Here is an 18239-nt window from a genome sequence, read left to right as displayed (position 1 = left end):
TACTCGTCCCCCATTGATAATGGGGAGAGCCTGGGAAACCAGGGTTTGGGGTGGGGGAAAACACGAAAACGAGTCGTCTAACCTAACCAAACCTAACCCCAAGCCGTAAGCTCCGCCCCCGGACCCCCGGTAGGCTTAGCCTAAACTAACCTAACCTATCCTATTCGTTTCCAACTATTACAAAATGGACTCAAATTAATGAAATCTAAATGTTTCAGTAGTTTTAAACTTTAGCTAGAAGTGGAAGGACCAGGGATAGGTTCAGGGTCAACCACTGATGCTTGTTATTTTTATTTTACAAGGCAATTTACAGTGCAGACACTCAACAGACGTAGGGAGAACACCGTGATTATGTAGGAATTGGATAGCTTGATCGTCTTTCTCGTAAAACTCCACAATAAGCTTAAAATAATCGTAGGAGCGCGATTCACACCCAACTTCTACCACGGCCACACTGGTCATTGAAATTGAAATGATTGAAATCCTTCAAATCCGTACCTGGCTCCTCCCTTTGAAAAAAATCAATTTTGATTGGTCGAAAAAAATTCGCGTGATTAGATCGATACATCATTGGTCACGACTGGAAGACGCCACTATGCGTAATGTAAACAAGGTCATAATTAGCTCGGTTTCACGACGATAACATCTCACATAGATGAAGACTGAAAAGTACGTAATATCAATTAATTTAATTGTGTCGCTATTATCCATTTCCGCCAGGAATATATATGGGGTTCAAAATGCTCAGAATAGGGAGATCTAAATGTTTTAGTAGTTTATTACTTTGGGGCGCGCTATGTCCGAAGGTAAAATAATACCAAAAAGTAATTACTATTCACTTCAGAATATCTCTTAATACCATGTGCACATAGCTTCAAAATGGCCTCAAAATGTTCATGATATTGGTCACATTTAAATAAAAATACCCCAAATTTCCCAGTTGGATGGGCTCCTGTGCTCGCCAGTGTTACCCCCCTCTCCCCCTCCCCCAATCCACACCTTCTTGGACCCCCCTTTTCATATTCCTGGATCCGCCCTTGAATATATACCAACACCACATATCATCTGTATTTTTATCTCCGTTTAAAAAAATAAGAAAATTTACAAAACAAACAAACCGTGAATTTGACGGTGTTTAACTCTTACCTCACCTTAACTACAGTGACTTGTACATACAGATAACGCTGATGTACGGTGCATTATCTCTCACCAGTACATTTTACACGGTTAGTGAGTGAGCCACATTAATATGAGTTAATCCTCGTTCTCATCTCCTTGTTTGGTATTGTCTTATTGTTGCGCTAAGTGGCAGAGTTCGGGACATATACGACCAGACAGTTGCCAGTGACCTACAGCATACACACACACACACACACATCGAAACAAGATTGAGTACATTGGTGTTGGGCCAGTTCTACACTCCACCCCCTCCCTCCCCACCTACACCCACCCCGCCCTCCCACCTACACCCACCCCTGCCTCTCCACCAACACTCCACCCTGCCCTCCCACCCATGCCCCACCCTGCCCTCCCACCAACACCCACCCTGGCCTCCCACCTACACCCACCCCTGCCTCCCACCAACACTCCACCCTGCCTCCCACCAACACCACTCCACCCTGCCCTCCCCACTCCACACCCACCCTGCCTCCCACCCACACCCACCCCTGCCCTCCCACCAACACTCACCCCACCTCCCACCAACACACCCACCCCTGCCTCCCACTCCACACCCACCCTGTGCCCTCCCACCCACACCCACCCCTGCCCCTCCCCACCCACACCCACCTCTGCCCTCCCACCTACACCCACCCCTGCCCTCCCACCCACACCCCACCCTGCCTCCCACCTACACCCACTCCGCCCTCCCACTCACACACCCACCCTGCCCTCCTGCACTCCACACCCACCTGCCCTCCCACCTACACCCACCCCGCCCTCCCACCAACACTCCACCCTGCCCTCCCACCAACACCCACCCTGCCTCCCACCAACACCCACCCTGCCCTCCCACCAACACTCCACCCTTGCTCTCCTCCCACCTACACCCACCCCTCCCACCCCACACATATTATTTCCTCTACTGTGCTGGGGATCAGAACAGTCTTATTTGTTATGGTGTCTTGGTATTATGGGTAAGTCGGTAATGGTGTGTGAAGGATCATTAGCTGAGCCACTTGTTACCGTTTCCTGCCTCTGTCTCTCCTGTGCCCCCCCACCTCCCCCCTTGTCACCCCCATACCCCCAATGTGTCCCTCTCCTATCCTCCCAACCCCACAGTCTCACCCTTGCCCCCCCTCCCTCCTCTTTGTGTTCCTTCAGGACGCCGCCATCTTCCTTCACCCAAAATAAAGTGAGAAACTATTTTTTTTATTAATGGTTCTTTGGTGGTGTTTTTAGTGGAGCACAAGACAAATATTTTGAATAGAAATAAAAATATGAGTGAGGTTCGTCTGCCACCCAGGAGGACCACCATCTTGTTCCAATAATGTTTCAACTTTTATAAGACAACCACCAGAATAACTAATTAAAGAAAACATTATTTTTCATTTGTTTTATACTTGATGTTTTCTTTCATGTACAATATGGTCGTAATAATATGGTAAGAAGATCGGCGTTAATTTAGTGTTCGTTGTGAGAACAAATATGGCTGCCGGTGACGTCATCAACTCATTGAACCTCCCGGTTGGTGCTAAGCGTCACCAAGGTTCTGGTGGCCAATATGTCGGTGGCCAATGTCTCCTAAGTGAAGGTTTAAGAATACACTTAACTTTTCACCTTAAAATATAATCAAAAATATATTGTCCAACATTAACATGAACATCACACTGCAATTACCTTACTATGAGACCTTTACTGAATACCTGTTATAGATCACAGTATTTAGGTAGAACATATCGTGGTTAAGAACCTCTTCCTTAACTTAAGAACCCCTCAGAGTACCGTTCTCCTTTCTGAGGGTTGGCGACCAGTCCTCCAGTAAACGTTCACGGACTGTTTTTACCAATCCTCCAAGGTTTTGCATCTATCTGGGGACCCAGTTAATAATTTTATTCATCCACCCTAGTCTCTGCCTTCTCCTGGCTTTCCTACCCTCAAATTTCCCCATTAACATTTTTGTTATTATCCACTCTTGAAGGTTTTGCTAATCTTAGTTCAAATACATTTGTCTTCCTGTCAGTGTAGCTTATTCTTAACATTCGTCTTCAAAAGCCTCCAACCTCTTTCTGGTGTCTGCTGAAAGTGTCCACGCATCTGACCCATACAACCGTTCTGATCGTACGAGTACATAGCATTTCAGCAACCGTATGTTTCAAATTGAAGTTAATGTCCCTTTTCATTGGATCTTTTAATTTATTAAATGCTGTTTTTGCTTGACCTTTTCTTGTTATTATTTATGTCGTACATCCGTCATCACTGCTGATGTTACTTCCCAAATATAAAATTTTTCTCACTTCATTTTCTTAAATCATAACTGATGCGTCGTCAACATCTGGTTAGAACAGTCTTCCTTCATCGGTTACTAGTGAGTGTGGCCACAGTAAGACTGGCCAAAGTCAGAGTGTGGCCACAGTCATAATGGCCACAGTAAAAGTGTGGCCATAGTTGTGGTAGAAATCAGAGGTTTTCCCCCACGCAGGAAGAGCCACGTCCGGCCCCGGCAGCTAGGGTGCTATACATAGTTTGGCCGTATAAGCTGAACAAGTTAGTGTTGGCCCAGGGAACACGACCAGGTGGAGCGACCTTCACTACTGAGTCATTTCTCTCTCTCTCTCTCTCTCTCTCTCTCATCATGAACGTAATAAACTAGATCACATCATATAGTTTCAACTAATAAACGCTTGTTGTGGACTTTATTGCTTTAAATGACATCATATATTGTTAGCCAATAAACCCTGGCGTGGACTCAGCTGACCAAAAACATCACACATTTTCAGCCAATAACGCCAGTTATGACAATGTTGCCTCGATGACGTTCTTAGTTATCTTTGGTGAGGAAGTGAATAATCAGAACTAAATTTGTGTGTAGGAAATATTTACCGCTATTATGTAGGTGGAGTATTGCCAGCAGTGTCTGTTGTGTGTGTGCACCCGATCACCGTTGCCTGACCAGCGCGGGTGAAGGAACAGAGTAGTGAGGCAGGCTTTCTATGGTGCCAGTGAGGGTGGAGGAAGAGAGTGTGTCAGGTAACTAGACTAGAGACTAACATAATTATCTCTCCTGTTGGTTACTTTAAGGCAGATAAAGTGAAGGTCAAGAACCATAACTTGTTGTGTGTGGTAGAATCAGACGTGAACCATAACTTGTAGTGGTTGTTAATGAAGTACAGTACAGTGTATTACAAGTATTAACTGTATTGCCACGTTAACCATATTTATTATTATTATTATTATTATTATTATTATTATTATTATTATTATTATTATTATTGTTACTATTATTATTATTATTATTATTATTGTTACTATTTTTATTATTAATTTTTATTATCATTATTATTAGTAGTATTAGTAATAGTAATAGTATGACAATTAAAATGATGTAGTGTACTGTTCAATGTGTAGAGAGTAATAATGTGCGGTGTGTATTACAGCTTCAGGGAGAGCCAGTGGTGGTTCGCGGGGTCAACTTATCAGAGGTCACTGACGACACCCGTCTTAACCAACTGGTAAGTACTCTTATACTTTATACCTCCTCTTATTACTTATAAATCCCAGGATTAAAGTATATTCATATTCTCTCTGAAGTTCTTATACTTTTCACTTCCACTTTATCTGTTGTGAAAGCTGGTTGTAGTGCCCCATCTGTCACTGCCAGCTGGTTGTAGTCAGGGCCGGCCTAAGGAGGTGCGGGGCCCAATTGGGAACAATTTTTGTGAGTGCAGGGTATACATCTAATAATATTGCTATATTCGTAGGTCTTAATTACCTAGATTTATGTATGTAAAACAGGGGTCGGGGAACTTTTTGAGTAATACCCAAAAATTTATTTGGGAAAAATGGAATTACCTCTAGATTTGAAATAAAAAAGCCACGTCCGTTTATACATGTGTCATTTATTTATTCATTTATTTAAAATAATACTCGTAATGTCTGTAAATATGACTGAATAAAGCAGAAAACATATAACACCTGCCTATCACTCCTTATGAAAAGCCGTAACTGAAGGAATGCTTGAGAAAATGAATTCATCTTCATCGTCACACAAAATGATATACGATCATCTTTTACCTGATGTTTTATGAACATTTTGTACTACTCATTACAGTAATCCTCCGAAAATCAGTGACTTCATATTTTAGATATATGGTTTATATCTTGGTCACTAAAACTTGCCTCATTTGTGGGTCCTTGACACAAAATTACTCAGCTAGTAGTAAGATCCACTCAGCTGTGTTTTCACTCGACGGAAGGGAAACTCACACCATGAGATGGAAACAAACGTAAATCTGACGACCTCTAGAAACTTTGGTCAGTCACCATGCCAAAGAAAACGTTTTATAACAATGCGGAGTAAACTCAAGGAAACTGAGGCCCTCATGTCGCATGTATTACCAAACTTTATAGATTTACCCCATTTGGGATAATTTACCCCTATCCCCAGACCCGTTTTGTGAAACTTAAATACTTGAGTTTGAATATAGGCCTACTATATATTTTGCAACAGAGATGTGCATGTGCATAAAGATGTAATATAGTAATTTAATCACATGATACTGTTAAAAGAAAATACTATAGGTTTATAGATATTTAAAAGCTGTTACACGTTTATTTACATATTTGTCTTTTTAATTTTTTTCAGATAAATTATTTTTAATGCTGTTCTGTAATTAACATATTATTTGATTCAGGTACAGTAAAAAAAATCAAAACATATACAGTATAAATAAACACTACCGACTTTGTAAAATTCATAAAAAATTATAATAATTGCTGTTCTCTGTAGAACCTGCAATGTGGTGTTACATATACAGTATATTGCAATGAGTTGTTGTGTGTACTTGACGAGCCCAGAGTAGATTACTCTAGCGCGGGGACCCCTTTAGACGCGGGGCCCCCTTAGGCGCGGGGCCCCCTTAGGCGCGGGGCCCAATTGGGAGCAATTGGTTCAATTGGCTTAAGGCCGGCCCTGGTTGTAGTGGTCCATCTGTCTCACTACCAGCTGGTTGTAGTGGTCCATCTGTCTCACTACCAGCTGGTTGTAGTGACCCATCTGTCTCACTACCAGCTGGTTGTAGTGATCCATCTGTCTCACTACCAGCTGGTTGTAGTGATCCATCTGTCTCACTGCCAGCTGGTTGTAGTGGTCCATCTGTCTCACTACCAGCTGGTTGTAGTGACCCATCTGTCTCACTACCAGCTGGTTGTAGTGATCCATCTGTCTCACTGCCAGCTGGTTGAGTTAAACCACTTATGTAACTCCCTTTAAATATTCTGGTCCACCTGTCGTGAGCCATCTGCTTAACCCCCAATTAGCTGTGATGGGGTAGGTGGGGGGCACCACTTGTTGCTTGTCTTGAGGACAAACACGAGGATTAAGTCAGGTCTGTCGTGTGGGTCACCTCTATACCCGGACCTTCCGTCACCTGGCCTGTGTCTTGTTGTATTGTACCTGACCAAGTTATGTTACAACACGTGAGGTTGTTGGTGATGTATGTTAAAGTTATGTTACTACACGTGAGGTTGTTGGTGATGGTTATTAAAGTTATGTTACAACACGTGAGGTTGTTGGTGATGGTTATTAAAATTATGTTACAACACGTGAGGTTGTTGGTGATGGTTGTTAAAGTTATGTTACAACACGTGAAGTTGTTGGTGATGGTTGTTAAAGTTATGTTACAACACGTGAGGTTGTTGGTGATGGTTGTTAAAGTTATGTTACAACACGTGAGGTTGTTGGTGATGGTTGTTAAAGTTATGTTACAACACGTGAGGTTGTTGGTGATGGTTGTTAAAGTTATGTTACAACACGTGAAGTTGTTGCTGTTGGTTGTTCCAGTTAAACACATTAAAACGAACTATCTGATCTTCTCATAATTATTAATTCAAATACAACAGAACACAACACTGAACAGAGTTGTACACAAACAGTATACACTATGTTGTACACATACTGTACACTATGCTGTACACAAACACTGTACACTGTGCAGTACACAAACACTGTACACTTGTTGTACACAAACACTACACTGTGCAGTACACAAACACTGTACACTACGTTGTACACAAACACTGTACTACGTTGTACACAAACACTGTACTATGTTGTGCACAAACACTGTACTACGTTGTACACAAGCATTGTACTATGTTGTACACAAACACTATACTATGTTGTACACAAACACTGTACTTTGTTGTACACAAACACAGTACACTAAGTTGTACACAAACACTGTACTACGTTGTACACAAGCACTGTACTATGTTGTACACAAACACTATACTATGTTGTACACAAACACTGTACACTAAGTTGTACACAAACACTGTACACTAAGTTGTACACAAACACTGTACTACGTTGTACACAAACACTGTACTATGTTGTACACAAACACTGTACACTAAGTTGTACACACACTGTACTATGTTGTACACAAACACTGTACTACGTTGTACACAAGCAGTGTAGTAAGTTGTACACAAACACTAATACTATGTCGTACACAAACACTGTACTATGTTGTACACAAGCAGTGTAGTAAGTTGTACACAAACACTAATACTATGTTGTACACAAGCATTGTACTATGTTGTACACAAACACTATACTATGTTGTACACAAACACTGTACTTTGTTGTACACAAACACTGTACTACGTTGTACACAAACACTGTACTATGTCGTACACAAACTGCTGCTGTACTATGTCATTACACAAACACTGTACTATGTTGTACACAAGCATTATCAATAAGTTGTACTAAACACTAATACTATGTTGTACACAAGCATTGTACTATATTGTACACAAACACTATAATATGTTGTGCACACAAACACTGTACTATGTCGTACACAAACACTGTACTATGTTGTACACAAGCATTGTACTATGTTGTACACAAACACTATAATATGTTGTACACAAACACTGTACTTTGTTGTACACAAACACTGTACACTAAGTTGTACACAAACACTGTACTACGTTGTACACAAGCACTGTACTATGTTGTACACAAACACTATACTATGTTGTACACACACTGTACACTAAGTTGTACACAAACACTGTACTACGTTGTACACAAACACTGTACTATGTTGTACACAAACACTGTACTACGTTGTAAACAAACACTGTACTATGTTGTACACAAACACTGTACTACGTTGTACACAAGCAGTGTAGTAAGTTGTTCACAAACACTGTACTATGTCGTACACAAACACTATAATATGTTGTACACCCGCACTGTACTATGTTGTACACCCGCACTGTACTATGTTGTACACAAACACTGTACTACGTTGTAAACAAACACTGTACTATGTTGTACACAAACACTGTACTACGTTGTACACAAGCAGTGTAGTAAGTTGTTCACAAACACTGTACTATGTCGTACACAAACACTGTACTATGTCGTACACAAACACTGTACTATGTTGTACACAAACACTATACTATGTTGTACACAAACACTATAATATGTTGTACACCCGCACTGTACTATGTTGTACACAAACACTGTACTATGTTGCACACAAACACTGTACTATGTTCAACACAAACACTGTACTATGTTGTACACAAACACTGTACTATGTTGTACACAAACACTGTACTATGTTGTACACAAGCACTGTACACTATGCTGTACACAAACACTACACTATGTTGTACACAAGCACTGTACACTATGCTGTACACAAACACTGTACACTATGCTGTACACAAACACTGTATAAGATGTTGTACACAAACACTGTACACTGTGTTGTACACAAACACTGTACACTATGTTGTACACAAACACTGAACCTATGTTGTACACAAACACTGTACACTATGCTGTACACAAACACTGTACAAGATGTTGTACACAAACACTGTACACTGTGTTGTACACAAACACTGTACACTATGTTGTACACAAACACTGTACACTATGCTGTACACAAACAATGTACACTATGTTGTACACAAACACTGTACTCTGTGTTGTACACAAACACTGTACACTATGCTGTACACAAACACTGTACACTATGCTGTACACAAACTCTGTACACTATGCTGTACACAAACACCGTACACTATGCTGTACACAAACACTGTACTATGTTGTACACAAACACTGAACAGAGTTGAACACAAACACTGCACTATGCTGTACACAAACACTGTACTATGTTGTACACAAACACTGTACACTATGCTGTACACAAACACTGTACTATGTTGTACAAAAACACTGTACACTATGCTGTACACAAACACTGTACACTATTTTGTACACAGTAAGTTAAGGTACTGTGAGTCACATCACCAGCTGACGCACCTTATGTCCAAGTGGTTTTTCGTTGCGTCAGATAGCTCTATGAAGGCTTTACCTGACACACTATCTAACGTGACTGTATAAGTGTTAGGAGTCAGTCCCTGGTCCTTCACGTAACTGTATGAATGTTAGGAGTCAGTCCCTCGTCCTTCACGTGACTGTATGAATGTTAGGAGTCAGTCCCTCATCCTTCACGTGACTGTATGAGTATTAGGAGTCAGTCCCTCACCCTTCACGTTGCTGTATGAGTGTCAGGAGTCAGTCCCCCATCATTCACGTGACTGTATGAGTATTAGGAGTCAGTTCCTCATCCTTCACGTTGCTGTATGAGTGTTAGGAGTCAGTCCCTCATCCTTCACGTGGCCGTATGAGTGTTAGGAGTCAGTCCCTCATCCTTCACGTTGCTGTATGAGTGTTAGGAGTCAGTCCCTCATCCTTCACGTGGCCGTATGAGTGTTAGGAGTCAGTCCTCATCCTTCACGTTGCTGTATGAGTGTTAGGAGTCAGTCCCTCATCCTTCACGTGGCTGTATAGGAGTTGAGTCAGTCCTCCAACCTTCATGTGGCTGTGAGTGTTAGGAGTCAGTCCTCATCCTTCCCGTGGCTGTATGGTATTAGGAGTCAGTCCTCATCCTTCACGTTGCTGTATGAGTGTTAGGAGTCCTCATCCTTCACGTTTAACAGCATGAGTGTTGCAGGGTCGATTCTCATCCTTCACGTTGCTGTATGAGTGTTAGGTCAGTCCCTCATCCTTCACGTTGCTGTATGAGTGTTAGTCAGTCCTCATCCTTCGTGGCTGTGATGTTAGAGTCAAGTCTCCTCTCTCACGTGGCTGTATGAGTGTTGAGTCAGTCCTCAACCTTCACGTGGCTGTAGTCCCTCATCTTCGTGTTATTCAGTCCCTCATCCTTCCCGTGGCTGTATGAGTTCACGTTACTTTCCTTAGCAAAGTGTTAGGAGTCAGTCCCTCCATCCTTCCACGTTGCTGTATGGTGTGTTGAGGAGTCAGTCCCTCATCCTTCACGTGACCGTATGAGTGTTAGTCAGTCCCAATCCTTCACGTTGCTGTATGAGTGTTAGGGGTGATCCTCATCCTTCACGTGACTGTATGAGTGTTAGGTCAGTCTCATCCTACACGTTGCTGTTGGAGTGTTAGGTCAGTCCTCATCGCTTCACGTGGCTGTATGGTGTTGAGGAGTCAGTCCCTCAACCTTCACGTGGAGTCAGTTCTCATCCTTCACGTGACCGTAGTATTAGGAGGTCAGTCCCTCATCCTTCCGTGGCTGTATGAGTATTTCCCGTGGCTGCAGGTAGTCAGTTCCCTATCCTTCACATGACCGTATGAGTGTTGAGTCAGTCCCTCATCCTTCCGTGGCTGTATGAGTATTAGGGTGGTTCTCATCCTTCACCTTTGACCATGTGGTGTTGAGTCAGTCCTCATCCTTCCATGTTTTGTGAGTAATGAGGAGTCAGTTCCTCATCCTTCACGTGGCTGTATGAGTATTAGGAGTCAGTCCTCGGCCTTCCGTGGCGCAGCCTCATCCTTCCTTCCGTGCTGTATGAGTATTAGGAGTCAGTCCTCATCCTTCACGTTGCTGTATGTGTGTTAGGAGTCAGTCCCTCATCCTTCACGTGGCTGTATGAGTGTTAGGAGTCAGTTCCTCATCCTTCAGGTGTTCGGATTATCAGGTGGTGGAGACAGTTTTCCTCATCCGTTGTCATCAAGGTCCTGTTGTTCTGTTGGATATTACAACAGAAGACGCTAAGAACCGTAAATAGTAATCCACCAACCCGTTGTCCCCTCACTGTTAATAAGACTCAACAGGATTTGACTGATGTTTGTTGACATTACTGTTGTCGTTTGTATAGATGGAGGGAGGGTGACAACGACATCCTGACAACAGATTTGAAAATGACTGTTGAGCGACACGGACTATTAATGCTGTAAAGTTCAACAGGACAAGATATTTCTGTTAACAGGAGACAGGAGTAAACCCAGACATTTACCTATAGTATAAGTATATCTACTACTGATGGTACAGTAAGAGACCATCCACCATGGTACAGTAAGAGACCATCCACCATGGTACAGTAAGAGACCATCCACCATGGTACAGTAAGAGACCATCCACCATGGTACAGTAAGAGACCATCCACCATGGTACAGTAAGAGACCATCCACCATGGTACAGTAAGACCATCCACCATGGTACAGAAGAGACCATCCACCATGGTACAGTGTAAGAGACCATCCACCATGGTACAGTAATTGACCATCCACCATGGTACAGTAAGAGACCATCCACCATGGTACAGTAATTGACCATCCACCATGGTACAGTAATTGACCATCCACTCATGGTACGGGCAGGGGTAGGAAGCCAGTGTACCGCCCTTCACCAACGGGTCTGTTGACACTGTTGCTCATTATGTTGAATGTGTGGACCCAACAGATGAATTGGTACTTTGCTGTTAACAGAAGTCACTATATATTAGCCTTGTCAAGTATTACTCCTTAGTCTGTACTCACCCCTGAAGATGTGAATTACACGAAAACGCTTGGGAACTTCGTGTTTTATTGTTTCCTTGTGGTTATCAGCATATTTACACACACACACACACACACATATATATATATATATATATATATATATATATATATATATATATATATATATATATATATATATATATATATATATATATATATATATATATATATATATATATATATGTGTGTGTGTGTGTGTGTGTTTATAGGCATAAATAACTGTGTGTATCGACCAGCAAATGGCCAGTATTACTCTAACATAATCACCGCCCCCGGGAGAGAGAAAAGGTGTATTGCCGTTGGATAACAAGAGAATGTTGTGAGGGTGGGCGGGCGGGTAATAACACGGGGAGGGTATGGGTAGTCGGGCACACACGAGACAGGGGTAGGTTGCTTTACGGTTTTGGCAGCGAGGGGACCATCTTCTAGGAACCGACGGGGGTAGAGGGCCGTCTTCCGTGTGGCTCTGTGCCAGCTACCACCACCTCCCTCCCAGCCCGCCAACTCTCACCTCTAACACTCCAATAATCTAGCGTCTCACCTGTTCTCCCTGACACCCAACTGCTGGGTGTGGTGGTGGTGATGGTGGTGTAAGTGTACAGGAGTTGTGTGGTGGGCGTGTGTGTTTGTGGGTGTATGACGGGTGGGGCTATGAGCACCCCCTACCCACCCACCCTTCTGGCAGACATACACTCATACTGCTCCTTGCCCTCGCATCGGGAGGACCCAAGCTCACGCTGCCCAGCCTCAAGGCTAGCCAACATTACTGGGGATGGCTGCTCTTCGCCCTCCTCCCCGACTCGTCTAGTTGCCGCCCACACCATCCTCCTCGCACACACACGTGTCTCCGCTCTGGTTCACACACAGGAGTAAACTCACCAGAAAGTAAGCTGACTACGACGCTCGCCCGCCCGCCCCGCCTCTCATGTTTACACCTTGTGGTCCAATACACGAGGCTCAGTGCCAACCACCAGACTCTCCCGGCAACACTAGCGTCACCGCTAATGATGCCAGTGATTGACTCCCCGCATCACTAATAACGTCGTTGAAACCAGTGATTGACTCCCCACAACACTAATAACGTCATTGTAACAATCGTGATCAGCAACAGTGAGTCCTTCACCAGTGACTCTCAGCGCTGTTAACGATGCCCCTTAGTGGCAAACCGCTTTAGTGACCTCTACCAGTGTAACATTTAAGTGCCTCTTAATACTGAGAAAAGTGTCATACCTCCAACCACAACAAGTTCCAGTGGTAATGTCTCATTCCTGCCCCTGAAATTATTTAAGTCATCCTTGGAATAACAAGTGCCTCACTCGTGCCCCTAGCCACTCTTGAAATAACAAACAAGTGCTATTCGTGCCCCTGGAACATCTAGCCACTCTTGAAACAACAAACGAGTGCCATACGTGCCCCTGGAACAACAAGTGGCTGTGTGTCACTCGCCGCTGCTACAGGAAGGATGGACACCATCGTGAAGGCCATCATTGACGGATTCCTGGACACCAAGGGCCCGATGACAGTCCCCGCTGCTACGGTACTAGTGGAGGTCCTTGTGTGGTAATGTGTGTGTGTGTGTCTTGTTCTGCTGTCCTGTACTGACTCACTCACACGTCCTCTCAACAGCTGCTCACCACCACCATGCTCAACCCTTTGTTGTACCTAGTAAGTTAAGGACCACCTCCCGCCCTGCTCCCCACCTGAGCCACCCGCCCCACCTCGAGCCACCCACTAACAGCTTGACTCTTTGTGTGTGTGTGGGGCAGGCTAATAAATTTGATATTTTTGGATTTAATTTATATTGTTACGTCTTAATGATAGATATGGTCATACACACACACACACACACACACACACACACACACACACACACCGTATGAATCATCCTCGTTAAAAAAGATGGTAGATCGCTCTTAACCTGTTGACAGAAGCTGAAGCACAAAAATAACAAAAATTACCCTGAGACTCTACCTTAACTAGATACCTTCACCTGAGACTCTACCTTCACCTGAGACTACCTTAACTAGATACCTTCACCTGAGACTTACCTAACTAGATACCTTCATAGAGACTCTACCTAACTAGATACCTTCACATGAGACTCTACCTTAACTAGATACCTCACCTGAGACTACCTTAACTAGATACCTTCACCTGAGACTCTACCTTAACTAGATACCTTCACCTGCGACTCTACCTTAACTAGATACCTTCACCTGAGACTCTACCTTAACTAGATACTCTACCTGCGACTCTACCTTAACTAGATACCTTCACCTGCGACTCTACCTTAACTAGATACCTTCACCTGCGACTCTACCTTAACTAGATACCTTCACCTGAGACTCCACCTTAACTCGATAATTCACTTAGTAAAAGTTAGGTGACCAAGTAGCTAATATTTTGGATAAAAGAGTGAGTGAGGAGGAAGGGGAGAAGTGGAAGGGAGAGAGAGAGTGAGTGAGTGAGTAAGTGAAAGAGGAGGAAGGGAGTGAGTGAGATATGCCAGCAACTCATTAGGGTAAAAATACCTGCCTCTGTGTTTATGTTAGACAACACCTGAGTGACGTCACCGCCTGTGTTTATGACGTAGTGAACCATCTCAGGTGTAGTGTGAACCATCTCAGGTGTAGTGTGAACCATCTCAGGTGTAGTGTGAACCATCTCAGGTGTAGTGTGAACCATCTCAGGTGTAGTGTGAACCATTTCAGGTGTTGTGTGAACCATCTCAGGTGTAGTGTGAACCATCTTAGGTGTAGTGAAACCATATCAGGTGTAGTGTGAAACATCTCAGGTGTAGTGTGAAACACACACACACACGTGTCAGAACTACGGCATGTGTTCTTACATCTTTAATTACTAGTAAAAGTTTACTTACAAACCTGAGACTTTGTCCTAGAAAAAAAAGACGAGTGAAGTGGTGATTGCGGTGGTAGTGATGATTGTGGTGGTAGTGGTGATTGTGGTGGTAGTGGCGATTGTGGTGGTAGTGGTGATTGTGGGGGCAGTGGTGATTGTGGTCAGGTGGTGATTGTGGTGGTTGTGGTGGTAGTGTCGATTGTAGGGTACCTTGGGGTACTTAGAAGCCCGGACCTACGGCCTAGAAAACAGTGCGTTAATGTTCGAAATAAGGCAAACAGAGTATTAGGTTTATATCTAGAAGTGTAAGTAACAAGAGTGCAGAGGTCTTACAGCAACTATATCTTGCGCTAGTCAGGCCGCACCTCGATTATGGTTCAGTTCTGGTGCCCTTATTATAGAATGGATATCAATTCACTAGAGTCGGTGCAGCGAAGAATGACGAAAATGATTCCGGAACTTAGAAACCTTCCATAATCAGGATAGGTAAAGAAACTAAACTTGCATTCCCTAGAAAGACGAAGAGTGCGGGGAGATATGATAGAAGTATCAATGGGTGAAAGGAATCAATAATGGTGATATAGATAAAGTTCTTATAATATCCGAGCAGGATAGACTCGGAACAACGGATTCAAGTTGGATAAGTTTAGGATTAGGAGGAAGATAGGGAAGGAACTGGTTTACAAATAGGGTGGTGGACGAGTGGAACAAGCTTAGCAACTTTGTAGTAAGGGCTGGAACGCTGGAAAGTTTCAAAGGGAGGCTAGATAGATTCATGGATGATAGAGAGTGGTAGTAACTCTCGACAGGAGCTGCCATGCACAGGCCAACCGGCCTATTGCAGACTCTTTATTTTCTTATGTTCTTATGTTAGTGTCGATTGCGGTGGTAGTGGCGATTGTGTTGGTAGTGTCGATTGTGGTAGTAGTGGCGATTGTGGTGGTAGTGGCGATTGTGTTGGTAGTGTCGATTGTGGTAGTGGCGATTGTGGTGGTAGTGCAATTGTGGTGGTAGTGTCGATTGTGGTGGTAGTGGCGATTGGGGTGGTAGTGTCGATTGTGGTGGTAGTGGTGATTGTGGTGGTAGTGCGATTGGGTGGAAGTGTCGATTGTGGTGGTAGTGGTGATTGCGGTGTAGTGGCGATTGTGTTGGTGAATATGATTGTGGTGTAGTGGCGATTGTGGTGGTAGTGGCAATTGTGGTGGTAGTGGCGATTGTGGTGGTGGCAATGGGGTGGTAGTGTCTATTGTGGTGGTAGTGGTAATTGTGGTGGAGGCGATTGTGGTGTAGTAATGATTATGGTGGTAGTGGCGATTGGGGTGGTAGTGATTGTGGTAGGCGATTGTGGTGGTAGGTCGATTATGGTGGTAGTGGCGATTGGGGTGGTAAATGATTGTGGTGGTAGTGGCGATTGTGGTGGTAGTGGCGATTGGGGTGGTAGTGTCGATTGTGGTGGTAGTGGCGATTGTGGTGGTAGTGTCGATTATGGTGGTAGTGGCGATTGTGGTGGTAGTGGCAGGTGGTAGTGTCGATTGTGGTGGTAGTGGCGATTGTGGTGGTAGTGTCGATTATGGTGGTAGTGGCGATTGGGGTGGTAGTGTCGATTGTGGTGGTGGCGATTGTGGTGGTAGGTCAATCAGTAGTGGCGATTGGGGTAGTGTCGATTGTGGTGGTAGTGGCGATTGTGGTGGTAGTGTTGATTATGGTGGTAGTGTTGATTGTGGTGGTAGTGGTGATTGTGGTGATGTGGCGATTGTGGTGGTAGTGGTGATTATAGTGGTGATTGTGGTGGTGGTAGATGATTGTAGTGGTGATCGTGGTGTTAGTGGTGATCGTGGTCATTGTGCTGGTAGTGATGAATGTGGTAGTGGTGATCGGTGGTAGTGGCTATCTTGGTGGTAGTGGTGATCGTGGTGATTGTGGTGGTAGTGGTGATCGTGGTGGTAGTAGTTATCTTGGTGGTAGTGGTGATTGTGAGATCGTGGTGGTAGTGGCTATCTTGGTGGTAGTGGTGATCGTAGGTAGTGTGATTGTGGTGGGTAGTGGTGATTGTGGTGGTAGTGGTGACTGTGGTGGTAGTGGTGATTGTGTGTAGTTGTGGATTGTGGTAGTGGTGTTTGTGGTGATTGCGGAGGTGATTATGGTGATAGTGGTAATTGTTGTGGTAGTGGTGATTGTGGTGGTAGTGGTGATTGTGGTGGTAGTGATCGTGGTGGTAGTGGTGATTGTGGTGGTGGTGGTAGTGGTGATTGTGGTGGTAGTGGTGATTGTGGTAGTGGTGATCGTGGTGGTAGTGGTGATTGTTGGTAGTGGTGAATGTGGTGGTGGTAGTGGTGATCGTGGTGATCGTGGTGATCGTGGTGGTAGGGTGATCGTGGTCATTGTGTTGGTAGTGATGAATGTGGTGGTAGTGGTGATCGTGGTGATCGGTGATCGGTGGTGATCGTGGTCATGCGTTGGTGGTAGTGGTGATCGTGGTGGTGAGTGGATATGGTAGTGGTGATTGTGGTGGGTGGGTGGATTGTGGTGGCGATTGTGGTAGTGGTGATTGTGTAGTGGTGTTTGTGGTGGTAGTGGTGATTGCGGAGGTGATTATGGTGATAGTGGTAACTGTTGTGGTAGTGGTGATTGTGGTGGTAGTGATTGTGGTGGTAGTGGTGATTGTGTGGTGGTGGGTGGTGATTGTGGTGGTAGTGGTGATTGTGGGGTAGTGGTGATTGTGGTGGAAGTGGTGATTGTGGTAGTGGTGATTGTGGTGGTAGTGGTGATCGTGGTGGTAGTGGTGATCTGGTAGGGGGTGGTCGAGGATGGTGTGTAGTGGTGAATGTGGTAGTGGTGATCGTGGTGGTGGTTGTGATCGTGGTGGTAGTTGTGATCGTAGTGGTAGTTTGATCATGGCGGTAGTGGTGATTGTGGTGGTAGTTGTGATCGTAGTGGTAGTTGTGATCGTAGTGGTAGTTGTGATCATGGCGGTAGTGGTGATTGTGGTGGTAGTGGTGATTTGGTGGTAGTTGTGATCGTAGTGGTAGTTGTGATCGTAGTGGTAGTTGTGATCGTAGTGGTAGTTGTGATCGTAGTGGTAGTTGTGATCGTAGTGGTAGTTGTGATCATGGCGGTAGTGGTGATTGTGGTGGTAGTGTTGATTTTGGTGGTAGTTGTGATCGTAGTGGTAGTTGTGATCGTAGTGGTAGTTGTGATCATGGCGGTAGTGGTGATTGTGGCGGTAGTGGTGATTGTGGAAGTGTTTTTGACACAATACTTAACTCTTTAGAGGGCAGGGGTTTTCTCGGCTGAATAACGTCGTCTACCGTTAGTC

General features: G+C 44.1%; 1 protein-coding gene across 1 annotated transcript in view; it reads left to right on the top strand.

The window, feature by feature from the left end:
- The window catches only part of LOC121857084 (cell surface glycoprotein 1-like), a gene marked incomplete at its 5' end in the record, with an annotated part of 77891 nt that overhangs the window by 39460 nt on the left and 20192 nt on the right, over nt 1–18239 (top strand). The window contains 1 exon segment of the mRNA XM_042352938.1: nt 4596–4670. Within this exon segment, the coding sequence (XP_042208872.1) occupies nt 4596–4670 (75 nt within the window).

The sequence above is a fragment of the Homarus americanus genome, unplaced genomic scaffold (assembly GCF_018991925.1).
Source record: "Homarus americanus isolate GMGI-L3 unplaced genomic scaffold, GMGI_Hamer_2.0 scaffold20465, whole genome shotgun sequence".
Lineage (NCBI taxonomy): Eukaryota > Metazoa > Arthropoda > Malacostraca > Decapoda > Nephropidae > Homarus > Homarus americanus.
This window is presented reverse-complemented; position numbering and strand designations above follow the sequence as displayed.